This window comes from Poecile atricapillus, chromosome W (genome assembly GCF_030490865.1).
Source record: "Poecile atricapillus isolate bPoeAtr1 chromosome W, bPoeAtr1.hap1, whole genome shotgun sequence".
In the NCBI taxonomy this organism is placed as follows: domain Eukaryota; kingdom Metazoa; phylum Chordata; class Aves; order Passeriformes; family Paridae; genus Poecile; species Poecile atricapillus.
The window spans coordinates 28,087,313-28,114,204 of NC_081288.1; the positions used below are offsets into that span (position 1 = coordinate 28,087,313).

General features: G+C 48.4%; 1 protein-coding gene across 1 annotated transcript; it reads left to right on the forward strand.

Annotated features, from left to right (window-relative positions):
* The first annotated feature begins 1,168 nt into the window (after positions 1-1,168).
* Positions 1,169-26,022, forward strand: LOC131591739 (sterol regulatory element-binding protein 2-like). The gene is made up of 19 exons (XM_058862748.1): positions 1,169-1,356; positions 5,522-5,908; positions 6,827-7,008; positions 8,198-8,338; positions 10,117-10,338; positions 11,439-11,553; positions 11,748-11,929; positions 12,720-12,912; positions 13,844-14,025; positions 14,692-14,965; positions 15,301-15,470; positions 15,690-15,858; positions 16,431-16,551; positions 18,057-18,166; positions 19,448-19,580; positions 20,056-20,224; positions 21,394-21,579; positions 22,458-22,569; positions 23,187-26,022. Exons 1-19 carry the CDS (start codon positions 1,275-1,277, stop codon positions 23,405-23,407), a joined length of 3,351 nt encoding a protein of 1,116 aa, XP_058718731.1. The 5' UTR covers positions 1,169-1,274; the 3' UTR covers positions 23,408-26,022.
* Positions 26,023-26,892: the final 870 nt, after the last annotated feature.

Here is a 26,892-nt window from a genome sequence, read left to right on the forward strand (position 1 = left end):
CTTTTCGTTCTGTTAAACGAGTGATCTCATTGGCACCCCCCACTGGGTTCTACCTGGTCTCTGCACAGCTGCTACCTCTGCCAGATCAGACCTCCCCTTTTCCCAATGGCTGTTTCACTGAGCAACATGCGTTTCATTGTCCAGATTTAGCTTAAAATGCCGATGGCAGCTGTTCCTGGCCGATGGCGTCCCGTGGCTACCGCAGGTCATTCCCGCAGAGAGGTGAATGCCCGGTGAATTTTTGGACAGGAGGAATTTCGGTACTTGGCCTCTTTGCAGCCAGTGGGTGGCTGTAGTGCAAGCAGTGCTGATGCTGAAGATGCTGGGGAAGCAGCCCTGAGCCACGGAGAGCCCGTCCTGCAGCCCATGCCCCATCCCTTCTCTTTGGGGCTCATCCTCTCTAAATGAGTCCCCAAAGGGCTCTGTCAGGGGACAGCCATGTGAGCGCATGTGGCGGTAGCAGGGCTGAAGTAGGGAGGGAGCCAACTGGAGGGGCTGTGACCTGACACAGCCACCCTGCGGCTCCTCACCTGTGCTGATGGCCTCGCAGCAGAGCGGGCTCCTACAGAGGTGCCTTCCCCAAGGAGTGGGTGCTCTGTGCCGGGCTGGCGGCTCACAGCCTTTGAGGAAAGGGAAACGTCCCGAATTTTTTAACAGCAGAGCCAAGTCCCTCCGATGAGGGGAGGGGGTGGCAATGGGCGCATTTGTTTTTTCTTGAATAAAATTGACTTTACTATTTTTTTTTTTTAAAGTAGAAGAATCCTGGCTCTTGCTCCCGTTCCTAGGGGGAGCGGGTGTGCGCCAGAGAGCGTGGAGGCTGGCCCCTCAGGAGGTGAGGGTCCGTGGGCGCTGCGGAGGGAAGGGCAGACCCCAGGCTCCGTCCAGCTGCCCTTTCCGCCGCGCATCCTGCCGGCACCGCGGGGCGCGAGCGCTGCCCCGGCCGCGCTTCCCGTGGGCGGCGGCGGCGGCGGCGGTGCCGCTCCCACGCGCGGCGCGGCCCCGCCCCCTCATGAATATTGCGCGCGGCGGGGGCGGGGCGGGCTATGCTAATGCAGCTGCTGATCGCTGACGCGCCATCACACCACGCGCCGCCGCGGCCGCCGATTGGCCAGGGGCGACCTGGTCTCATTGACAACAAACCGCGGGGGGCGCGCGCGCCGGGGCCGCGGGGGCGGGGCCGCGGGCCGGCCCAAGATGGCGCGGGGTCGGCGGCGCCCGCCGGCAGCGGCAGCAGCCTCCGCTTGAGCGCCCGGGGTGGCGGCGGGCCCTGCGCGATGGAGGGCGGCGAGCTGGCCGCCGAGAGCATGGACACCCTGACCGAGCTGGGCGACGAGCTCACCCTGGGCGACATCGACGGTAGGCGCCGCGCGAAGGAGCGGGGGGGGTGGGGTGGCGACGGCGCGCGTGGGCTCCCCACGCGTGGTGAGGGGAGCGCTCGGGTCTCCCCGCGGCTGCCGGGCCGGGAGGCGGGGGTGGGCGCTCCATGGACCGTGCTCCTGGCGTGTTCAGGGTGGGTGCGCTTCCCACGCGGTGCGGGGCTGCCACCCCGTCCCGGGTGGGTACAGGCGGGGCTGCGGAGCGCGTCCCGCCGGGCAGCGCTCGCCCGGCCGGCCGGCGGCCACGCGTGTGTCTCCCCTGCCAGGGGAGCGCTTCTGAGCGGCTGTCGTGGAGCTGCCCCACGCCCGGAGGCTGTAGCCGCAGGAAGGCGGTGGGGATGTGGGGTCCGAGCCCACCTTTCCACCGGTGGCCGTCGCGGGAAGGGGTCGGGGAAGGTGCTGACCGTGTCTCCCTGCTCCTGCCGCAGACGCGCGGGGCAAGCGGCGCTGCCCACGTTCCCCTCGTGTTTCCTCGTGGCTCTCTTAAAGTAGGTGCTAAACGATGGCTGAAGCTGTGCCTCCGCTGCTGCCCGTGGCAGGCCGAGCCTCCGAGCCCTCCCGCATCGAAACAGCTCTAACTGCTTACATTTCCCATTTTCCTGTCATCCTAAAACTTTACTGCATCGCTGGCACAGCACAAACCTGTGAGAAAAACCCTGTTTTCCACCGAAGTGCAGCAAAATGAAGCGCCTGCGTGTGACGCCTGTTTTATGTATATTTTTGGCGACACCAAGCAGCTCCCGAAAACCCCATTTAAAATGATATTTCTCGGTGTGGTCTGTGCTGTAGGCTGGTGAAGATGAGCTCCTGCTTTAGCTCACTGCTCTGCTGGGCTGTAATCCTAAACAGAGCTCAGTTTTGGGGGTGTCCAAAATATCCTTGTTTAGCAGCTGGGAGATAAAATTTTACCAGTACTTCTAGGTTTCAAATTGACACTGATTTGCCACATAGCTTGGGGCAAAATTTATACTCCTTTTTTTCTTTTGCCATGAAAGAAGAGCGTACCTTATGAGAGTGCAATGGGCTTATTTATTGCTCATAAAGTTTGATAGTGCACATTGAAGGTGGTGTTTGCTGTTGTTTAAGCACCACGTAATGAGTTCTCAGGTTCCATACGGAAACTGAGACGAATTGATGAACCCAGCAATGGCTCTGAACTGAGGTGTGCCCAGGGAGGTGTGATTCAGAGCGATGAGTAACTTAGGAAAACAGCTTCACTTTCCTCCCCACCTCCAGGGGTGGATTTTCCTGGGGAAGGCAGGGGGAAGATACGTGACAATCCTGCTTTTTTTGTGCTCCAGCATGCATTCATCTCAGGGTTAGAAATTTTGCAAGGATTTTCATTTGCTCTTTAAGTTGTCTTGTGGGTGTTCCTCTCCCATTCAGACTGAATGCTCCTCACCGCCTGTTGCGTGGATTTTTATTTTTTTGTGGTGGATGTGCTCTGGGATGCCAGTGCTCACTGGGATCATCCTTCAAGACAGGGCTAGGGGGCCCCAGTGCTGAGCCCAAAGGCCTCTTGCTCCAGCACAAGCTCCTCCACCAGCCATGGGCATCTTCCTGCTGGCAGGGCACTGCTGGGTAACGTGGGAGCATGAGGTTTGAGTCAGCTGGAGGTCAAAGTACATCAGGGTTCAGGACAGAGAGGTTGTTTCTGTTGAGGTTGGGATCTCTACTGCTTTCTGTTTCTCAGAGCACAGCATCTCCAGGAGTGTGAGGAAGAGCAACCTCTGTTCTGTAAGAGCTGAGCCACAGCCTGGAAGAGGCAGCTGAAGCCCAGACCTTGCCTTTCTGCCAGGTGTTCTGGCCCTGGGCTGATGAAAGCGGTAGAAGCCCTTGGTGGGCTCGGTTTTGGTTTTGTAATACCTTGTTGACATTTTTTAGCCTTGGGTTTGGGTTTTTTCAGGTGCTCTGGTGACACTGGATTTATCACTGATGGCTCCAGAAGCACCTGAGGTTTCTCACAGTGAGCGTAGATATTCTGATTTCTGGGTAGGCAAAGATGTTTCAAAAAGCAGAGATTTAGATTTTGGGTGTTGGCTGTGTCTCTTGCTTTTAAGTTTTTGTGTGTTGCTATTAGGAAAGCTCTTGAGCCCTTTAAAAGAGGTGGGTTTGATCCCCTGGCAGTCTTAAAAGTTAAGCTTCGGAGTTTTTGTATTTAGTCAAAGTTAAATCTGTCATAAAGATGTGATTTAACTTGTGAGAGCAGGAGTAGTTTTTAAAATAAGATACTAAATCTGCTGCATTGAACACAACATTCTTTAAAACACAGTGCTTGAAATTTTGTTCTTATGCTGGGAATTCAATCTCCCAGAGCAAATCTCATCTGATTTATGTTTATTCCGTACTTGCAGTTGTGCTGCTGTTTGATAGTGAAATAGCAATACCATCAAATGCAGGGTTTGGGAAGTAGTTTGGGTTATCATTTTTATCATGGTGAGGGTTACTTGGGATGGTCAGTTGGAATGTGAAGAGCTGTTTAATATCCATCTAGATGTTAATCTTGAAACAGCCCTCCTTGCTCTGCTAGTGCTTTGTGAAAGCCAATTAAGGCAACACATTAAAAAAAAAAAATCTTTTATTCCTCTAGTGAGGACTGGAGACAAGGGTTTGGTCCAGCCGGTGCCCAAGGGTGGCTCATGCTGGGGGAGCTGTGCATCCCCACTTAGCATCAGGTTATGAACAGGTCAGGAGGACACATCTCCTCCCAGGCTCCTCCCTCCTATAGACTAGTTCTTGAGAGCAGTGGTCATGGACAATGCTTAGATGTGTGTCAAGGTGTGGGGGGATTGCTACTGAAAGGGAAGAGTAGTAGTATCACACAAGTATGTCGAAATGTGTGTTGAGGGAGCAAGAGGCTTGGAGGAGGATTCATCCCTTTGCTCTGTTTCAGACAAAGGAGTGTCAGACAAATTAATTGGATAATGTGTGGGTGGCATTTCAGAGAGCTGTGAAAATTAATAGCCCTCTTATTGCTGGGACATAATCTATAGAAACTTCTTGTCAAAAGTTCACTGCTTAAGACAAACTTCATAAATCACAGCAGTGACATCCTTTGGGGTTTGGGAGTGAGAAAGGTCCTGGTGTAAGTAGCCCTTTGCCATATTTTTTCCTATAAATCAGAAACATATTTTTTGTTTCCTAGATCCATATTTATTATTTTGTTATAATCTCTCTTAGGTTGTGGTTCCCTTCTTTTCCTGTTTCCAGAAAAAAATGAATAGGGCGTACAGAAAACCATGGAAGAGCCAGTGCAGCATGGGCAGGTCCTGGGGTGGGGAAGAGTGTCTGATTCCTCATGCCACTGCCTGCGCACAAATCAGGGAAAGCATTCATATGTCTTAAGGTGCCTAATTGGATTAAATTGGATAGGATGGAGGGAAGAGGAAGCTCTTCTTATGAACAATGATCTCTTGGTTATAAAATGTTCACCTCTTGGGGGAAGGCCTATAGTGTTGCAGTAGGAGCCTCTTGATGTGGATTCATAAAATCCTGGAGAAGGTGGGATGGAGAGAACCTGTTGTGCAGTGATTGCAGGCAGAAAGCCAACAGAAAAAGTTACTCTGATGTTTTAAACACATATATGGATTTATCCTGCTACGCTTTTATAAAGTGGTGTTTACTTTCAAAGTTTTTCCCCAGTTTTTGTTATGCTTGTAAGTAAAATAAAGAGAACATTAATTTTTATCCTATCTCTTCCTTTTCCAGATACTCAGTGGGGCAGTACAGGTAGGGGACTTGAAAGCTCCCAAAAGTTGGGTGAGAGAGTGGTTTGTGCTGGACTTGTGGAGGTGCTTGGTTTCTTCCTTCTGCAAGGGTTAGACTGAAGGAGTGGTGGAACAAGACTCCAATATTTCAGTTATATATATTTTGGAGATGGCTTTAAGGTCTAGTCTGTGCTTGGATCTTGTCTGAAAAAGTGTTGTGGGAGGGTCTTGCTTTTAGCCCTGAACAGCAGCAGCAGTCCTGGCCACATCCTGGTCTCTCTCTGGAGGTGTTGCAGTGGTGTGATGTGTTCTCTGAAGGTTTCAAAGGACCAGAGCTCCCTTCTGTGCACACACACCATGATTCCATGATGTTAATGCCAGGTGTCAAAGTACGTAGGCGACAAAATAGCGTTAAACAAATTTTCTTCTGTTTTACAGAGATGTTGCAGTTTGTCAGTAACCAGGCAGGAGACTTTCCAGACCTCTTTTCGGATCCCTTGTGCAGCACTTTCCAGGGTGGCAGCAGCAGCAGCAGCAGCAGTGGGACCCTGGAGCCACAGTTGCAGCGGCCCTACAGCCAGGTGCAGCTCCAAACCTTCCCACCACCCCCTGCATCCCCCCAGCTCCAGAGCCTGCCGGTGAAAGCAGCGCAGACAACACCTCCAGCCCCTCCACGCTCGGCTCCTGTCCTGCAGCCGCGGCCCTCAGTGCAGCCCCAGCTCCAGCAGCAGGCTGTCATGATTACACCAACGTTCAGCTCTGCTCCCCAGACCAGGATTATCCAGCAGCCAGTCATCTACCAGAATGCAGCCACAAGCTTCCAAGGTAATGCTTGCAGTGCTCAGGTTACAAGTGTGCCTGGTGCACGTGCGATTCCAGGATGCTCAGGCTGTGGATGTGCCTGGTGCACTTGCAGTAAATGGCACCTGTGTTCAAAGTCCAAGTGCACCCCCAGTCATGACAGGCCTGATGATGCTTTTCTTGTGATGCTGCCTGTGGGGTGTCCCTTCTCCTACCTTTGTGGCTTTGGAGTTGGGGGAGCATGAGAAATTGTCAGGAACAGGATCTTAAGTGTTTTTGTGTGACCTCATACCATAGTTGTTGTCTTGCTCTTCTCCTTTGACCTGGCCTTCTGCCCTATTTCTCTTGGGAGGTTTGAGAAAAAAGGTCTTATAACACCATTGTTGGCAACCCTGTTCTCCCACTGGTGGGTGCACTGGGCAGATCCAGTCTGTCCCACACATCGGTCTGGAATGAAGGCACATTTTATCTACCAAACTCTGGAGCTCAGTACTTGCACTGAGCAGAGACACCTGTAGGAATATTCAGCAGTCTTCCTTTGTGAATGCTGGATGACTTCATCCTCTTCAGTAGGTCTTGAGTCTTTATGTAACAGATAGGATCCTATCATCCACCAAGACCAGGGGAATGGGAAAGTGCAGGTTGGATGTCCTGTATCATGCCACTGAAGCAGAGTCCTGTGCTATCAGACTAAAGGGTTTTGGCTTTATTTTCTCTTAGCTGATCCTCTGTGCCTCCTGGAAAGCTGCTATTCTAGGTGCAGTGTCCTCTTGCAGGGGACACCAAAGCAGCTGGAAGCTTCCCAGCATGTGGGATGTGTTAGATGAATGCCGCCTACTGAGAAGCTCTGGGAAGAAGAGGAGTGATGCTAGGAGCATTTCCAGGCTCCAGGAGGGAGATGTGTGTCTCTCGACCATTTCTGACGTCTCTTCTGCTTTTCAGTTCTCCAGCCCCAAGTGCAGAGCCTGGTGACGTCCTCGCAGGTTCAGCCGGTTACGATCCAGCAGCAGGTGCAGACGGTGCAGGCCCAGCGAGTGCTGACGCAGGCTCCCAACGGCACCATCCAGACCTTAACGCCAGCCACTGTCCAGACTGTTGCTGCACCACAGGTCCAGCAAGTTCCGGTAAGTAAAAGTGCAGAGTGATGCAGGGATCCAGCAGAACAAGGAGGTGCTTTCGTGGGTCTGGTCCCCTGGTTTGCCTGGGGAAAAGTGGTGAAGCTGTAGGGCTGGTGATTCTGGCTAGGATTGCTTCGCCACAAATGTTTTTAAACCTGAGGGTATTTCTAACCAGCCTGTATCGCAGAAGCATTCTACTTTATGCAGGTCATGTGGGAGAGTCCCTGTTGTGAGATGTGATGTGACTTCTGGGCAATGCTCAGCAACTGTTTTCAGTAAAACAGTAACTAAACGCAGTCTAAAATACTTTTTTTAACTTGATACTGCCAATCCTAGTTGGAAACTTTACTTGAACAGGATTTCTTTGACTTTTGCTTACTTCTTTGCACATCCACCCCCTCTACCACATCTTATAAGGACTAGTTGATACTGAAATGTGTTCTAATTCTTCTGTCTTGTTTTTTTAAATATTTTTACTGTTACAGTGCCATATGATTTTTTTCACTCTTGTGCATCTTTGTTGTATTAAAGAGAAGTGTTTGTCTGTAAGATTCAGTATGACAAAATTGCTATGGTTGAGTTGCACTGTGCCATCTCTGGTGTCCTCAGAGAGTCAACAAGACTTATTTGAAAGTTGAATAAGAGCAAATAAGTTTGACTTATTTGCACTTATTTCTTATTTGAAGGAAATAAGAGCAAAATAATTTACAGTGGATTTTGATCTGCTTGATGTTAAAGGTACAGATCCTTTCAGTGAAATTGCAGGGAGAAGCTACTATGGGTATTTGTCAAAGCAGAATGTCCTAGCTGTGTTAGACTGAATACTCAGACAGTTAATGTAGAGAGCTAATTATAGGTGTAACTGGAGAGGGGAAAGCAGCTTTTCCATCAGCTCTTTTGTGTTTTTACATGCTTGTTTACTTCTGGTGACTGATTTGAAAACCACTGTCCTGGTGGTTCCTCTGCCCCACTCTATCCAGTGTGGTTCAGACCATCTCCTGCTTAGAGTTTGCACTGGGGCTGATGGAAAGCATCCAGGTGATTCAGGGTGCAAGTCAAAGAAATACCCTCCTCTTTTACCAACCACTGAGTTGTAAAGCTATTACAACTCTGTCAGTGCTTACCTCTGGCTACTGAGATCAGCAGGGAAATATGTGCCTGCTCTCCTCTTCACCTGTAACTCTTTTCAACCTAGGTTCTCGTCCAGCCTCAGATCATAAAAACGGATTCCCTGGTCTTGACAACCCTGAAAACAGATGGCAATCCTGTTATGGCTGCAGTACAGAACCCAGCACTGACAGCACTCACTGCTCCCATTCAGACCACAGCTCTGCAGGTACCCTGTGGATGTCCTTCCATCCCTTTCCTCACTGATGTCCTTTTCTGTTAATGCAAGGAAGATATTTGTACTTTAGCGTTCTACAGTGGCACAGACAAGAAGGAGTTTTGAAGGCTGTTGTACACACATGCAGGGCAACTAATACCCTGTTTCTGTCAAGGCTAAACACACAGATTGTACTGTTTGGCAGCCTTCCCATGGCCAGTAAGCAATGACCAAGGGCACATTTCTGTTTACCTTTTTCTGGTACTACAGGGAGAGGAATATGACCTAAAAACTCAGTCTAGTTTTTAACTTGAAGCCAAAAGCTAACTTGCTCAGAGTACCTGTGGAACTTCCTCTTGCCCCTCAGTAGTGTTTAATAGTAATATATTAAATGTGACAACTAATTAAACTACTTTTCAGAGGGTGTTTGCAGGAAGGATTTGTTAGAATCATGGGAGGTGGCATTTGTGCTTCATGGCCTCCATTTCTAATCAAGTCTTAGAAATGTATGCCCCCAAAGAAACATTTATTATGATCTTGTTTGTTCTGAACAGATATCTTTGTATAAATATTTACTGGGGGGAGATAAACTTGTCAGTGTGGTCCCAAATTTTGACTTCTTTTGCAATAGCATGGTATGTTTCTTAGATACTTATTAGTAGCCAGGCTAAAATCTTCAGTTAATCTACTTGCTTTTAGATGATGTTTTCACACAACTTGAGGCTTACGAGGTTGTGTCTATCTGAGGCATGTTTGAACACATTGAAATTAGGTGGATATTAGCCAAGGAAAAGTATAAGACTTAAATTCACTTATTTGTCAAGTTCCAACTTGAAGTGAAACTAAATTAATTTCTGGTATCCCAATTAGAAGACTATTTCAGAGTCAAAATTGTTCCTGAAATTGATAATGACTAGTTTATTCTCATGGCTAGCTCTCTAGGCTAGTTAATATGTCTGTCTTTTGACAGAAATAACTCTTTCTCTCCATAGCTACTTGCTTCCCTGATCCTTGGTGTACTTCAGAGAACACTTGTGCTTTTCTGGATTAAGCAGTCTAAACTTCGTTTCATTACGGCTGTCCTAGGAGCCCCTGTGTGCAACTGTTCTACTGGGATTCATCATATTTTATCTCTGAAGACATACTGCTTTAATTTGCTGTAGATGGTCTGTCCTACATCTAGATGCCTAAGTTTGAGCTTTTCGTTCTGCTGTATATCACTCATTAGTCTTAGTTCTTCATATTAAGGCATCTTTATAGCTTATGGGTTTTTTTTCCTTCATTTAATCAAATTCAAATAAATTTGAACTGCATTCCTCAAGCCAAAGGTGGTTTCTTCATGGTTGGATCCTTTCTAGCACTGTCATTACTTGTGTCATTGGAAGTAGTGTAGGCTGTTGTTGTTTTCATGATTATTTGTCCAAAGAAAAGGTGGATTTGGACACTTGGAGTGTAAAGCTGTAGGAACAAGGAGGCGCTTTAGTCCCTTTCTCTATTTGAGTGGATGAACAGAGCGTAGTATTGGCAGAAGTGTTGGTGCGCTTGGAGAACAAGAGATGTTCTTATTAACACAGTGGCCAGTGTAGGAGCCAGAGTGACAGATTTTTCCTGTGTTGCTGTGCCAATGCTTGTGCCAGCTAAGAAAGATGGAAGGAATTTGGCGTCTCAAACATTTTCTGAGCTGTACCAACTTTTCCTGATTCTTCTTTGTTTACTCCTTCTTTCGCCATCATAAACCTTAACTGAAGTGGTTGATTGCTCTTGACACTTGTTGTGCGTGGTCTTTGTAGACCCTCGTTGGGAGCAATGGGACAATTTTGACCACAATGCCAGTGATGGTGGGACAAGAAAAAGTGCCTATCAAACAAGTTCCTGGGGGTGTCAAGCAACCTGAACCACCTAAAGAAGGAGAGAGGAGAACAACTCACAACATCATTGAAAAGCGCTACCGGTCATCCATAAATGACAAAATCATTGAGCTGAAGGACCTTGTCATGGGGACAGATGCCAAGGTAAAGATGGGGAATAAGTGCAAATGTGGTGTCATAAATACTTTGTCTTCGGGTGCTCATTTGCTCTACCAAATGAAGCATTTGGGTACATGTGGTTGTGAGTAGCATGCACACGTGTTGGGGTAAGACTGGTGAGAATCATCTGTGCTCAGTAATTGTATTCACAAAGTGTCATTTGTAAAATACTGATTTTACTATGCTAGTGGTACTGTTTCTTGAAAATAAGCTATACCTTACACATTTGTTCTTATTTTAGGCCTAACTTAAAATAGGCCCTCTAGGTAGAATATCCAAGTGGATGTTTTGATAACTCTGCCAAACCAGATCTTGCTTCAATTAAGTTTCCTTTTCCATGTGACTGCAGTAAGGATGAGGGTTTACAGAGCTTTCCAATTTATTTCCTTTAGACATGAGCTGTAAAAACTCCTGCTTGCTCAAATATTGGAAGCTTTCTTGCACCAAATATTCAGGGTTTGTTCAGCTTGCTTTACCTCATGCTGGTGAGGCAGGCAGTAGTATTCTTGATACCTTCTCTGACTACTGCACTAATAATTGCTCTAGTGAAGTCACCTCCTGTTGCTGGAAGTGGAAGCTTTTAAAAACATGGGTAGTGTGCCGTGGCTTCATAGTACTTTGGGCTTGTGTTTAGAAGATAAACTTGCCCAGTGTTGCTGGAAGAAGGGATTTGCATGGAGATGGCCAAGCAAGGCAAGGAGGGGAACTACTTATCTCAGAATGTAGCAGTGATTAGGCAGCATCTTGTTCTATCCCAGAACTGATCCACTTTGTTTACGAAGTGTGGTGCCTTCAAAGGATTATTTCCAGCTGAAACCTAGGTGTGAACTGCATTGTAGTTTGGATGTTAATCTGTTTCCATTGTACTCTTTTAAAAAGATCTTAGAGAGACCTCATCCTTGTGTATCTTTGATGCCTTGCCCACTGAGCATGCTCTGCTAACAGTTCTTTTGCAGCTGCTGAGAGGTCCTTTATACTCTTTTCTTTCACCACATGATACAAAGGGTTGTGGTATTCCTACAGGCAAGAATGATCATTTGATACTCTTAATATAAACTGCTTTTTGTACATTTAATTCCTTACAGATGCACAAGTCTGGAGTCCTGAGAAAAGCTATTGACTACATTAAATACCTGCAGCAGGCTAACCATAAGCTGAGGCAGGAGAACATGGTTCTGAAGCTGGCTAACCAAAAAAACAGTAAGTTGTGGAGGCTCTGTAGCAGAGGGGAGGCAGTCAGCATGGATGTAGGATGTATCTTACAGTTTCTTATCCTTGACAGAGGTTGTATTGATAGTGGCCAGTGTTACTCCAGATGACAGAGCCAATCTGAGAGCTACTGACAGGAGTCAGGATGGAGAAACTTGTACATAATGCACTCTGATTTTTTTCAGAGCTGTTGAAGGGCATTGACCTGAGCAGTCTGGTTGACAATGATGTAGATCTGAAGATAGATGACTTCAACCAGAACGTGCTGCTGATGTCTCCTCCAGCCTCTGACTCAGGATCCCAGGCTGGCTTCTCTCCCTATTCCATTGATTCAGAGCCAGGAAGCCCGCTCCTTGATGATGCAAAGGTATTTGTGACTTTAAGTGTCAAATTCAAGGTATCTCTTTCAGGATATGTAAGATTTAGAATTTAAGTTCTTCTTATTCTCAAGAGTAGAACCAGCAGACATCTGGCAAGCAGATTTGAAGGGCTTAGAGATCCTTTGTAAGGATGAAGAAGGTGCATGTGTATGTTTTATCTTTCTTGTAATATTGCGACTATTTCCTGAGCTATATTACCTGAGTCCTACCTTAGCTGCTGGTAGAACTGTGCTTATCCTGTACAGTCTCTGTGGACTTACAGCACCTGTTCATTACCCAGGGTACCCATGGCTTTCCAGAATATATATGTCCAGTGAGTAAACCAGGAGAACTTGGAAAAAGGGATGATGACATCAGTTGTGGGTAATGAGACCATAAGTAATCAGAGTAACAGAAAGCTGTTAGCTGTCTTTGGTTTATGGGTTTTTTTTGTGGATATCACTGAAGTGGGTTTTCTGGGAGATCCTCAAAAGAGTAAGGGCAGCAAAGGTTAATCCTAGCCTAACCCAGGGATACAGTTACTGAAATGACTGAACACAGAAGGAAGTTGAAGGCAGTCAAATAATTCAGCCTTATCTTACTAAGCTAAGAAGAGCTTTACTGAAGTTCTTGCTCATCTGGAGATCAAAAGCAAATTTATACATTTATACATTATATAATATATATTCTGTTTCTCCTTCTTCTCCATCCCTTCCTTGGCATTAACATTTTTTATGCTCCAGAATGGTTAGCATTGTTTTTTTTTTCCTTTTTCTCTCCATTCCTATTCCCTTGAAGGTTAAAGATGAGCCTGACTCTCCTCCTGTGGCGCTTGGTATGGTGGATCGCTCTCGAATACTCCTCTGTGCTCTCACATTCCTTTGCCTTTCCTTCAATCCACTGACATCCCTCCTGGACGCCCGAGGAACCCCCGAGTCCGACAGCCTGGTGCGCCATGGCTCCGGCAGGAACGTGCTGACAATTGAGTCAGGTAAAAAACCAGGATAGTTTGGGCCACAGAGGATGTCCCACCTTACACCGTCTCCCTGGAAGCCACCTGCAGCTGTGAGGGCTGCTGGTCACGAGGTGGACAGTGGCTGTGGTTCAGCAGGATGGGTTTGTGTGTTCTGGGAGTTGTACAGCCTTTGTTTAATGGGTGGGGAGGGGCAGTAACTGCAGGGCAGGGCACGGAAGGAGAGCCAGCCTGGCTATGGCTCCAGTTCACATCCAGTGCTCTTGCATAAAACCAGCCATGGCTCAGCATGGTGAGGTTGAGGTGGCACCTATTTGTAGGCCAGCAGCCTGAGCTTTTGGCATAGACCCTTGAAAAGTAGTTCAGGGCATCCTCTTGTTTTCAGTCTTTGAGGGGTGTTCACTTTATATTTGTTTTTAAGGTAACTGACTGATTTTTGTCACTTAATCATAAGTATTACTAAACTGTTGCTACAGAGTCTTGCAACTGGCTTGTTGACACACTCATTCCATAAAATTCATAGTTAAAAGTACAGCTTAGGAGAGGGTGAGGGATGCTGTAGGCATGCAGTTGTTTTCCTGACTGGTGAATATGGTTCTTCAGTGTCGCTTGGTAAATTTAACTAAGATTAGAAAATGATACTGGAGTATTGAATACCTGTGGGTGTGTCTTGCAGAAGAATCGGAAGACAGCTCTTGGAAAACTAAGTGCTGATTCATTTTTTTTTTTATACATCAGTCTTGTAAAAATAATCATTTAGTTGGGAATGTTGAGGGTTGGAGTTTGGATGAAGAGGTTGTTGGTATAGCTGTTTCCTGATTGAACTGCATTCTTTGCAGAAGCTGATTAGACATGTGGCAAGCATAGCAAGACATCCTTCAGGGTCCACGCTCATGTTGCCAGTGCCCAGGTTAGATTTTAATTTTCCCTTTTGGGATATCCATTGTAGATGCAGCTGGTTGGTTCGGTTGGATGATGCCCACCCTAATCCTGTGGCTTGTGAATGGAGTGATTGTTCTGAGTGTGTTCATAAAGCTCCTTGTGCACGGAGAGCCGGTGACCCGGCTGCACTCGAGGTCCTCGGTCACCTTCTGGAGGCACCGCAAGCAAGCGGACCTGGATTTGGCACGGGTAAAGTTGATTCGTTGTTTTGCATCAAATGCATCTTTCAGATGGTATTGTGGGTAAATGTTTCTCAATGAGGCAGTGGCTTGGCACTTGCAAGAGGATGGTATTACTTGAGTGGATCATCCTGTGTGATTTCAGAGAAGCTGGTGCCAGGTTGTTCTGAGCAGTTTACTGTCCTACTCAGTCTAAGTTAGTGAGGCATGGAAGCAGTGGAAGAAGCTCCTAACTTCTATCCTTGTTGCTAGCTACTGCATGTTGTATCAATTTTTGGCTTCAACATCCTGGGTTTTGTCTGGCCTCTGCTGTGTCTGTCTGTCTGCTGTCCTCCAGCCTCTTGGAAATCCTCTTTATTGTTGAGGAAACATTTGGCTTTTGATATGGGAACCCTGAAATTTCTATGGTACTTGACGAGGCAGGAAACTTTTCATCTAGTGCTAATGTGTCTTACAGGCAATGCAGGATCAGAACCACGTGTAGAAAGTATGTTTAGGGACAGATTTCAAGCTGGTGTTAAACTGCTGTTATGTTTTCAGTTTCTGTGCTGATGTTCCTCTGCTAAAGGTCTTGTCCTGACTTGCACATCAGTTTGTCTTGCTCCCAGTGCCAAGGAGGTCCCATAGTGTCTCTGAGTGATTTTTGTTGCTGAAACTTTCATTGTGCTATTTGCAGGGTGATTTTGCTGCAGCTGCGTCAAACCTGCAGACTTGCCTGTCAGTACTCGGACGAGCACTGCCAGCTTCCCGCCTGGACTTGGCCTGCAGCCTGTCCTGGAATGTGATCCGCTATAGCCTGCAGAAGCTGGCACTGGTGCGGTGGTTGCTGAAGAGGACTTCTCATCAGTGGCGGGCAAGGGAGGCCACTGCAGGATTCGAGGATGAGGCCAAGACCAGCGCTCGGGATGCGGCCCTAGCGTATCACAAGCTCCATCAGCTCCACATAACAGGTGGGAGCAGAGGTGGCAGATCTGCTGCCTGGTTCTCCTGAATCAGAAGACTCAGAGCTAATCCTGGAACATACAGGGAGAGCACTACAGCCTCTGTCCTCTGGGAGGGCTGCTGTTAGAAATTAGCCTGATAAATTTTAGGAACCACTTACTAAAACATAACAGGTTCATGCAATAAAGAACTCTGTAAGAACAGCTGAAGCAACAGCAGTGTAACCTTCTCATGTCAACAGGTTCTTGTTTCTTTATGATAGCAGCCCTGCAAATGATGGTAGTATTTAGTAGCTGGTACTACTGATTAAAAATTAACACTTTTCCTTCTCCTGCTGGTACAGGTAAACTTCCCTCCAGCTCAGCTTACTCAGGCTTGCACATGGCATTGTGTGCTGTGAATCTGGCTGAGTGTGCAGAAGAAAAAATCCCACCCAGCACAATGGCAGAAATCCACCTGACAGCTGCAGTTGGCTTGAAAACCCGCTGTGGAGGCAAGCTTGGCTTCCTAGCGGTGAGTTGTGTTATCTTCCCCGATCTCACCCTCAAACAGAGATCTAGGAAAGCCTGGAAGCTGGCACTGCTTTATCTTGGAGAGGGCATCTGATAGCACTACAATTATAATATGACCTGCAATTATGATACAAGCTGTAATTACAGTATGATCTTTGTCCTTGGTGGTGCTGCTCTTTCCCTAGATACTGTTCTCAATGTTATCCTCTCTTTTTGGCAGAGCTACTTTCTAAGCCAGGCTCAAAGCCTGTGCAGCTCGGAGCGAAGTGCCATTCCTGACTCGTTGCGTTGGCTGTGCCACCCCCTGGGACAGAAGTTTTTTGTGGAGCGAAGCTGGACGGTGAAATCTGCTGCGAAGGAGAGCCTGTACTGCACGCAAAGGAATCCCGGTGAGAGCCGCTCATTTCCCAAGTGTGTGGCATCCCAGCACTTTGAGCCTGGCAGCCCCTCCACTCTTGTCTGAGACAAAAGCAGGTGTCATGTTTGAGAGCTTGTTCTTTTATCCCCACCCTGCTTGTGGTTCTGATGGGTGAGAGGGCTCTGAGGAGCTGATATGTCTCCTCATCCTGCAGGGTCTGGCTTGCCTCCCTTTGTATCCTGTGCTGTGTCATACTGCTTGTCATTTTATCTGCTGGAGCACAACCCAAAGGTGGCCCTGAATGTCAGGGAATGACTTTGGGGTGACCAAGGTTTATCCTCTGCAGAGCAGTGTCCTCACTGCTGAGAGGCCGAAGCACCAGAGGGATCTTTGGCCAAAGGCTGTAGCTTTACAGGTGGATTGAAAGGATAAAAAAAGCCATAAAAACTTAGTCTCTAAGTCATTCCATTAGTATATTGAGAATTTCCCTCTACTGTTTTTCCTCATGCTCTTTCCTACATTTTGATTCTTCTTTCTGAGTGTTTTGGTAGGTGTCTATGGTGATATGCAGGTTAAATGATTTGGTTTATCCTTCTTCTCTAGCGGATCCCATTGCACAAGTCCATCAGGCGTTCTGTGAGAACTTGCTAGAGCGAGCAGTGGATTCACTTGTGAAGCCTCAGACTAGGAAAGAGGTAGCGGGACAAGAGGAGGAGGAGTCATGGTGAGTATGAGTGGCCCACTGGGCACTGCTGGCCACAGCAGCACGCTCTGAGGCAGAGCTCGTAACCACTGACCGAGTGCTGTGGGGAAAACTGGGTGGTTAGTCCTCGTTAAAGGCTTGGAATGACCATGCTAGCCTGACCACCAGCGTTTATTAGCAGAGCAAGCTCTGCCTCTTTGTATTAAAACCTCTCAAGTCAAAGGTGAACCTGGGTGTGGTGGGGATTTCTGGTGTTAGCTGGGGTAGTACTGGTTGATTGCTCAACTAAATGGTTGGTACTTTCTGTACAGAGAAAAAGTTTAATGTTCAAGAAGACTAAAATTAGCATGCACCTATTTCTTCTATGGACTAGGACACATGTCCAGGCCTTTTAGAGTGTGAAGGTCTGGCATGTCAGAGAGTGAACCCACCAGCTTGCTACTTTGTGCATGAGTGTTCTTCTGACTGAGTGTGGCATTTGCCTGCAGTAAAGAATCAAACAGACATGTGGCGAGAGGAGGAAAGATGATGTTGAGCATAATTGTCATTGTCTCTAAGCTCTTTAACCAAATTAAAGGGGAAAATAGGATGGAAAGCTTTTTGTTTTTTGTATTGAACCATGTCAAACTTTCTCCTGGACTCCATGGGAAGCAGGACCCCAGCCTTTGCAAGTAATTCAGCACTGTTTGCAGCTGATCTCCAGATATGCTGGTGTCAAACAAATATTACATATATATATATTTTGGGAAGCTCTGTAAGGATCTTGTCCCAAGAAAGTGTGGGTAAAAGCCTCAGATGGGAAGATAACCCTACCTGTGTAGGAAAAACATCATACCTTTAGCTTTGAGTTTTTTCCCCGGTCTCGTCTGTTTCCTAGCAGAGAGAGAGCAACAGTTTGGTTTAATTACTTGCAATCAGATGCTGCTGTTGGGAGAAGGTAGCAGGATTTGTATAAGGGAGGTGGATTGTCACTATACTTGTGGGAGTGCTGTCTCTTCGTGGAAAGGACTAAATTCAGTAGTAGCTAGCCTTTTTGTCCCACTCTAAGGGTGGGAGCTCAAGATCTTCATCTGTAGCATGTCCCAGTAAATTAGGTCATTGCTGCATATGTTATTTTCTCTGACCAGTGCTGAGAACATGCTGTCACTTCCACTCATACATATTTGCATATATGCAAATAATTAGAGAAGTGTAGTTCAGCCTCTTTTGGAGGCAGTGATTGAAAAGGATCCTGTAATTAACTTGCAACATATGTCTGTGTTTGAGGTGAGACTTGAGGTTAAATCTAGTTCTGTGGCTGGTGGTCATGAAAGGGGAGATATGAAGCTGTTCCTCTCAGAGCATCGCTCTGCACTTCTACTCATGGGGTGGTCTCTTCAGTCCAGCAGGGTTGTGTTACTTGTAGAGCTTGAACTTTCTGTGGGCTTAGTGGGTCAGCTCTGTTTAAACATGACTTGTGAGTGAGAAGTGCCTCGGTATCTTCTGTTTGACAGCATAGCAAAGATCTGCCTTGTTCCTTGTTTCAGTGAATTCTCGGGTGCCATGGAGTACCTGAAATTGCTCAACTCTTTCTTGGACTCAATGGGAAGTGGAGCCCCACCCTTTGCCAGCAGTTCTGTACTCAAGTCTGCCCTGGGTAAGTCTGGCAGAACTGAATATGCAGGATCTACTGCCAATACAAATTCCCTCTCTCTACCACCTCTCAAACTCTAATCAAGGAGAAATGCAGTCCGTGGAGTGAGGCCTGATTGCATGCCAGTGTGGTACCAGAGCTCAGACTGGAAGAAGGTGATTAAGAAGGCTTATAAATTTGGCTCTGTGTTGTAATGCTGAGTACCCAGCCCAGCCAGGGACTGCTGCTATTTGTATTGCTGAGCAATATTTTATTTCCAATCTGAACCCTGTGCCCTCACCTGAGAGCTTGTTCCTAGCAGTGCAAAGTGAGAGGAAGGGTGGAGCATATAAACAAACATAGCAGCATTGCAGTTGAAGTACAGGAAGGGTTTTTTTCCACTTAATTACCTATTGAACAGGGTTGCCCCCTCTTTCACAGTGGCTGTCAGATATATTCCTCAATCTCCAGAGGGACCAGCAGCCTCTGCTGTAGGCAAGCTCTGGACATATATTGGGAGGTGCTTGTTTTGGTCCCTTGGTGTGTATTTAGTGGGACAGCAAGGGCTGCAGAATCCTTCTGAGCCATGCACTCATCTGGGCTGGATAGGTAACAGGCTGCTGGAATATTTGTTTTGCTTGGTGTTGGTACAGACTGCACCTGGCAGCTCACTGGGATGCTGGTGCAGCTTTAGACACAGACTAACTGCTGTACCTAAAATGGTATAGACCAAACATAGTAGGAAAACTAAATAACTACTTTTTTAAAGAGAAGTCTGTGCTTGGGTCAGTATTGCCATAGAATTGAAAAGCAGATTGGAGTAGCAGAACATATTGGCCCTAAGCAGGCTTTGGGAAGTTTTTGAGGGGATATTAAATAATGAAGGAAATTATACAGGGAACCTGATGTACTGTCTTGATGGTGATTAGTGCCGATCATGGGTGTATATATGAGTGGAGTTGTTATTTTGGGGTGGTGAGTGGAGATCATTGTCAGGAAGGAAGTCAACAGATTTCTAGACAGGTTGGTGGGATACACTCCTGTTGACAAGATACAAATATGCCATCCAGAACTCTGCTTGCGGTCAGATGTAGGATGTTTGCATGCTGCCAAGTTCCTTTGTGTTCTTGCAGCACATTTCAGCGTTCACACGGACAGCTGAGTTCCCGTGGGATCAGTTTGGGCTCATTAGCATCAATCCCAGCAGAAGGTGCTGGCAAGGGCCTGATATACCTGTCCACCTCTCCAAGTGTAAGGGAGTCAGGTGCGCTCTCATAGGCTGCAGCTGCTGGTTTTGTTTTGCAGGTCCCGACGTGGTGTGCCGATGGTGGTCAGCGGCTGTGGCTATGGCAATCGCTTGGCTCAGAGGGGATGATGCTGCTGTGAGGTCACATTTTGCAGAAGTGGAGCGCATGCCAAAGTCCCTGGAGATGTCAGAGTGCGTAGGCCTCGTAGTCTTTTCAAACTGCTGCTCCTTCTAAACAAGGGTGACTCCTTCCCCTAATGCTGTCCTTAGGGTCACACCTACCTGTGCTCTGCAAGTGCCAGTGTGCTCAGCAGTTCACGTGTAGGTCAAGGCTTGCAGACTGATAGTAAAACTGTGGACTGGAAGTCACAGTCATAGTTGCTTCTTTAGGAGTGTCTTTTGGCTTTCTTTGTTCTAATTGCGCAGTCTCCCACCTTCCAAAATCAAACAAAACTCACATGAGGATGGTGTCACCATCTCTGTTCTTTTGCACTAAAGAATCTTTGCCAGCTTTCTCTCATTTCTCTGTGCTGTCTGTGTAGGTGAGGAACAATTGCCATCTTTTTTCTGTCTAAGGAATGATATCCCTTGAAGGTGGGAGAGTGAAAGCTGATGCTGTGGCAGCCTGACATGGTATTGCTTGAAAGTAACCTGCTTTCTCTTTCAGGAATGCTCTGGTGAAAGCTACCTTCTACATGTGTAAAGCCATGCAGGCCTCTCTGTCTGGGAAGGCAGATGGACAGCAGAGCTCTCTGGGTCACTGTGAGAGGGCCAGCAGTCACTTGTGGAACAGCCTCAACATGAGCAGTGGCATGTCTAGCACCGTCCTCAACAATGTAAGCATTATGAGCCCTGGGATAACCCCGTGGTCTGTCTTGTTTGTAAAGTTGGTCTTTGCTGCAGGTGTGTCACTTCTCTGTTGTAGCTGCATTCTCCATCACTCTGTGTATCATGGGATTAGAGGGGAGACTTCTTCCCTATCCTTGAAAAGGACATTGCCATTGCTCTGTTTCTGCTGTATGGGGGGAGCAGAGTCACAAATACAGTGTTGTCTCCCTGGGCACAGTGTCAGCTCTCACTCCTCTAATTCTAGTAGCTGTCAGCTCTTTCTGATGCTTTGACCAATTTGAATTTGGCCCTGCATAGATGGAAAGTATCCATCTCTCTGCTCCAGGTCAAGTTGGTGATACCTGTAAAACAGGACATCACTAAGTCGAGTTCTGTTTCAGGCCACACTCATGAATGTTTGAATCCTCTAACACAGAAGTTTGACTATGCTCTGCTACTCCTGAGTTTGTGTGGGGCTTGTTTCTCTTCTTTCCAGGATTACGTAAAACTGGAGCTTTCCTCCATGGCATATGGGACGTGGTTCTGGTCCCTTTCGTCGTTGCTGGGTGGCAGCTGTAGTGCATTGTAGTTGCATTGCATGTTGTGGCAGTGACTGTGCAATGTTTCTGCAGTGCAGTACAGAGGCACTCTCTGTTCAGCAGCACAGGCAGAGAGCCCTCCCAGAGCCGGGAGCGGTGCTAGGGGGCAGCAGCAGATGGGGAAAAGTGGTTTGGCAGCCGCTGTCGGCTGTGCCAAGACTGCCTCTTTTTTCTCTGCAGGTAGCACGGCTGTCTTTGCTGTTTCCCACTAGTTAGCATCACAGTTTGGGCAGGAAGGCCTTTGCAGGAGGCTGTGTTTCCCTGGGATCAATTTGCATTTGTTAGTATTGATCCCAGTGAAAGGTGCAGGCAAGGGCATGTAACATTGATGCAGTGTGCCCTTGGCACGTTTCCTTGACCTTGGTCGAGAGATGCCACTTGGGCAAAATGCAAAGGTCCGTGTCTTTGGTGCGTTGTGGTGGGGTGACACGGTAGGGGGAGGGCAGTGGAGCCCCCCAGGTGGGCAGGAGGTGCCGTGGCTGCCTTCCCACGGGCCGTGTCAGCAGCCACATAGCTTGTTACTCGCCCAATGCTGTGTGTTACTAAAAGTGCATGCCCGGGCATCTTGGCTCTTGCAGATGATCCAGCTGCTGGCCTGTGACTTGCTGCTCTCCCTCCGCACCAGCCTGTGGCAGAAGCAGGCGAACGCCAGCCAGGCACTGGGGGAGACTTACCACGCCTCGGCCCCCGAGCTGACGGGCTTCCAGCGCGACCTCGGCAGCCTGCGCAAGCTGGCCCACAGCTTCAGAGCCGCCTACCGCAAGGTGATGGCTCGCCTCTCCTGCCTGCCCCACCTCCAGCTTACCTATAGCCCTTCCTGGGGGTGACGGGAAGCTGGTGCCCCTGGAAACATAGGGTGTATGTGAGCTTGTGTGGTTTGGATACTTGGGGTGGGATGCTCTTCTACTACCAACCTCCATACTTTCTGTAGGTAGGTGATGAGGGAGGCTCCCATAGGAGTTCAGTGGATGTGGGGAAGTGTCCACTTTAGTTTCTGCGTAGAAAACCATCATTGTGTGTATTGCCAAATACCATAGCATCCTGTCTATTAAGGTGGCTTCAGACTGGGTCTGTCCCTCTGGGGAGTGCAGAAGGAAGCTTCCTCAGCCATGTTGACTCTGCTGAGTAGCTGAAGGGTCAGATGCCTTCTGCATCTGTAGAGCTCCAGGTACTTTTCTGTCCATTTCCCATTTAGTTCATCTAGTTTTAAGCCTCTGTAGAGAGAGTCTAATACTTGGACACAAGAGCTGTCCTGGTATTGTCCAAACTCTGGATTTCAAAGTTTGATGCTGTTACCAAAGCACTGCACTAGCAGCATAGGTTAAGGATCCTGCCTGGACCACAGTGCCAAAGTTTGCTCTCAGATTTTTCTGCCCTGTTCCCTGCTCTCAATCCTCCCCCTTTCCAGGCCACTCACAGTTAGGTCTCAATTTTTTTTTTCCCTTCCTCATGGTTGCCCTGACCTGCAAATTCCCCAGAGACAGGTGGAAAGATGAGGGAGGAATGTGGAAATGGGTCTCTGTTTTTGTTAAGGTGTCAGTGCTCTGCTCTTGAAATGTGGTGGCTGAGAGGTGACAGCTCAGCCACAGCATCGTCCCTGTGCCAGCCCACCTCTCATCTTCCATCCTGCCTTCCTTTCCAGGTCTTCCTCCACGAGGCCACCGTGCGCCTAATGGCAGGTGCCAGCCCTACCCGCACCCACCAGCTGCTGGAACACAGCTTGAGGCGGCGCACGCCCCAGAGCAGCAAGCAAGGTCAGCCCCGGGGCCCAGGCAGCGACCCACTGCCTGTGGGGCTGGGATGGGGCAGCATTTGGGCAAAGTGTGGAGGCATAGATACACCCTGCAGTGTCAGGATAATGAGCTCACATCAGCCTGTGGCTCAAGGCAATGCTTCTGCCATGTTCTCTACAAGCCAGCTAACGTGAGCTGCCAGCCCTGGGCTGGAGGTGTTGGCGAACAGACTGGAAAACATTTGCCTTCATGAAGCTACACGTACACAGAACCTGGCCATCTGGGGTTAGGAGCACTCAGTGCAACGGCAAAAGCTGGGAATTCTAAAGGGAAGAACCAAAAGATGGATGTATGGGAATGGGCAAATATGCATACCAGTGTTGGGATGAGCCTTAGGAAGTGAACTGAAAGGACCTGTATCTGTAGAAGACATGACTGACAGTCCCTGACTCTAGCTCGGAGTGTTCTCCTCTGCTAGCCTAAAGGCCCTCAGGGTGCCCCTACTCTTGGCTCAGCCAGGGGATGCCAGCCAGAGAAGCCTGTGCTCGGTAGTGGCAGTGGAGGCCCTGTGTGGTAGGGTTTACTCATGCAGGTGGTAGCTCTGTTGTGAGTTTTCTCTCTTAACTGTTTGCCCATAGGTGAACTGGACACGTTGCCGGGCCAAAGGGAGCGAGCCACAGCCATCCTGTTGGCCTGCCGCCATCTCCCCCTCTCCTTCCTGTCCTCTCCGGGCCAGCGGGCGGTGCTGCTGGCCGAGGCTGCCCGCACCCTGGAGAAAGTGGGGGACAAGCGCTCCTGCAATGACTGCCAGCAGATGATCGTCAAGCTCAGTGGGGGCACTGCCATTGCTGCCTCCTAACGCAGGCATGGGTTTCCTTTGTGCAAAGACAGACTGGTTGAGCATCAGCTTGGACTTCCCTTCTGGAGCTTAGAAAAAGTGCTAGGTTAGGGTTGTGCTGGTGGGATCAGAATGGGGTGGGAGGGGGAGGGTTTTGGGTTTGATTTTTTTCTGAACTTGCCCCAGGTTTAGCTTTACTAGCCTCCTTGCTTGTTCTCAGGCACTGCAGCGGGAATCTGTCTAGTTGTGGTTTTTGTCACTATGCCTGGGGCTGTTGAGAAGTGCTGCCCCGACACAAATCACCCGTCCCTGCTTGGGAGAAAAGCCCACGGCAAAGAGAAGTGGCACATCCCGTGTCTGTCCTCAGGGGTATTTTGTTCCCTTTCCAAACACCTCTGCAGAAAGGAAATCTCTGGGGAGGGCAGAGGATCTGTTCAAGCCTTGTCCTGTGTGACTGCTGGGGCCTAGGGCTGTTCCCAAAAGAGGGGAAGGCACCAGCTTTCCTTGAGTTGTGTGTCAGGAAACTGAAGCCCCCTAGACCCAACTTCCCTAGGTGCTCTGGGAGTATCGCTTGGAGCCAGTACTGCCTGGAAAATTTCTCTACAGTTTTTATACAGGTTTTTTTATAGGAATGTTTGTGGCTTTACAAAAACATGGGGAACAACGCAGCAGATTTCCCTTCCCTTCTGCTTCATGCGTCTTTTCCTGTGATAGCTGCCTCCAGTTTTCAGCAGGGGGTGGGTTTGTAGCAGCCTGCAACAAGCAGAGCCTGGTAGAAGACCTTGGCATTCCTGGACATCTGGTGCTGGGTGGCAGCAGAGGTGGACATGCTGTGCCCTGCACTTGGCATGAAGGGTGAATGCTTCTCTGGTGCCTTTTTGTTGATGCAGAAACAATTTCTAGAAACAGTTTTTTTATTTTACTCAACTCCCAGTCCCAGAACTTGTCTTCAGGTGTTTCTCCTTACCTTCTCCAACTGCTCCACAGCTCCTGCAGGATTTGGGAGGCACTGGTTCAGGGTGCAAGTCTCCCAGCTTTGTTAGTGTTGCTATTCCAAGCAGTTTGACTTGCAGGTGTTGAATTGCCTGTAACTTTCCAGGAGTGGGAGGTGGATTTGGGACAGGGAGAGAACGGTTTGCCCTCCTTCTCTCTGCCTTTCCTGTTGCATCTCTCCAAAGAAGTGCAGAGTGGTTGCCCTCTCACATGTGCATATGTGGAAACCAGCCTTTGGCAAGCAGGCATTGCTGTTTCTCTATGTGTGCAGCCGGCATGTTCTCCATGTTGGCAGCTTGAAGCATTTAGACACAGACAGCCATCCTGTCCCAGTCAAGCCTGTATGCCCAACTCCTGCAAAATTTTACTGTTTTGCAAGCAGCTTTCACACGTATCCAGCTCTTGCAGAGAGGCATGAGCTCCTTCAAAATGAGAGGAGAAAGATAAGAGGCTTGTGGTTTCCCTTTGCACAGGGTCTTTTTGCATCTGGGAGGGCCATTTCATGTGCTACAGCAATTGAACACAGGTAATGCTAGTCCTGGAGTGGCCCAGCTTCAAGAAGATGGAAATGGGCCTGAAGAAACCCATCTCCCAGCAAAGCCTGTTCCCAGTGATTGTGTTCTGTAGCTGTGTGGGGACCAGAAGGTGTGTTTACCTCTCTCCTTGACTTTATTTGGGGAATAGCTGGTGGCCACCCAGCTTCAATGGCCAGTACTGTCCTACTGGCTGGGGTGTCCCTTGCTTCCTTGGAGTTGGTGGCTGGAGGGAGGGGAGCTCATTGTTTGAGGGGAAGAGGTTGCTCTCAAGAGTGCTTGATCAGTGCAGGGATGCTCTGGTGGCAGCAGCTTCGGCTTTGAGCAGGTACCCTAAGTGTGCAGAACGGCTCTTGAGTTTGTACACATTTTGATTGCTCATTCCCAAATTCCTTAGCTTATCAGTGATCCTATTCTGGGGGTTATATTGCCTCTTCCTGATTTCTTTCCTCTTCCATGGCTCTCGTGCTGTCTTCCTTGCCATGGAGTTTTTTTCCCTAAAAATACAGAAACTCCTTGCCTGTGGCAGCCTCTGAGTTATCTTGCATTTCTCCAGGTCTGCATGCAGCACGTGGGCAGTTCTGTCTTTAGTAAAATGGGAGGTAAAGCTTTGGAAAAGCAGTGATGCTGAGGTTTCACTTTTGTCACTAATGGTAGTCTGAGCCCTGGGGGCTGGGCTGCAGGGAGTACTGGCTGGGCCAGGAGCTGGGAGAAACTGTTGGCCTGAAACCCAAGTAATGAACAGCATGAAGCACCGAGGGTCCTAGCATGGCTGGTATGTCTCTCCCCCCTCCAGAGCAAGGGATCTTTGCCCTGTTTTTTTTCTACACTGTTCAAGAATTTGCTGTCTATCTGTCCCTACGACTTTTTTTATATGTGTGTGTATATACTGTAACTTTTTGGTTTGTGGGTGGGAGGAAATTGTTTTATGGATTATGTGAAGAAAGTCTATTTATCCACATGGAGTTCAGAGTAGGGATGCTTTGTGATATGAGATGCAACTGGTGGTGGGGAAGTTCCCCAGAGAACATATCTGCTGTCTGAAAACCCTGTTCCAGGGCTCCTGAGCATTTGTTACCTAATAAAGATGAATGTTACCACCACCTCCCACCTGCCCTCTTTCTCTTAGCTCTATTCATCCCACCCAGCAGCTGCTCTTAAGCAGAGGTGAGCTTGAAAAGTCCTTTAGAGACATAAAACCTCACAAGTGCCTTGGGAAGCTGTCAGTCCTTTGTCCAGATAACCTAGAGACCAGAACTGCACCGCTTGCAATGAAAGGCCCTTGGTGGAACAAGTGTGGTGTCTCCATGTTCCTCTGGAAGCAACTCAAGAGGATGATGGCTTGAGCAGAGCCAAGCAAGGTGGAGCTGGGCCAGAAGCCTGCAATTTTAGGACCTTCTCTAGGGGAGGAAGGCTGTTACCTGACCTTGCTTTAGAACAATGTCCTTTCGCTCCATCTCTTTGTTTCTCTGCTCCCCCTGGTAAAACTCTGTCAGAACCATTAAGCTTCAGACAGAGGAGATCTGGTTTTTGTGCAGCTGCTTGAAGGCTTTTGCAGTTGGCCCTGGAAGATGTGTTCCCACCATGTCCCACATCACGGGGGGGTTCCCCAGGCCCTGTGGGGGAGTGGGCTTTGTGCCTTGCTGCCTCGGGGGAAGGTTTTGTGAGCAGCGTGAAGTTCCCCAACCAATTCATACCAAGACCATACAGTTTAATGTGTTATTTATTGACAAGGTGGAGGCTGGGGCAGTGAAGGGAGGAGGCTGGGGAGGCAAAGGGGCTGCTCGGGCTTTCCTGCCAGCATGGGTTCAGTGCTTTCAGTCAATTGCTCTTCCCTGCACCTCGTCAGAGGAGCCAGGCGAAGGTGCCTGGCCCCAGCAGGATCTGTTCCCAGTCTGTCCAGTGTTGGCCCCCATGCCCTGAGCAGGGTACGGCTCTGCCAGTGTGTTCCCGACTCAGCCTCTTCCGGGCGTGGGCTGA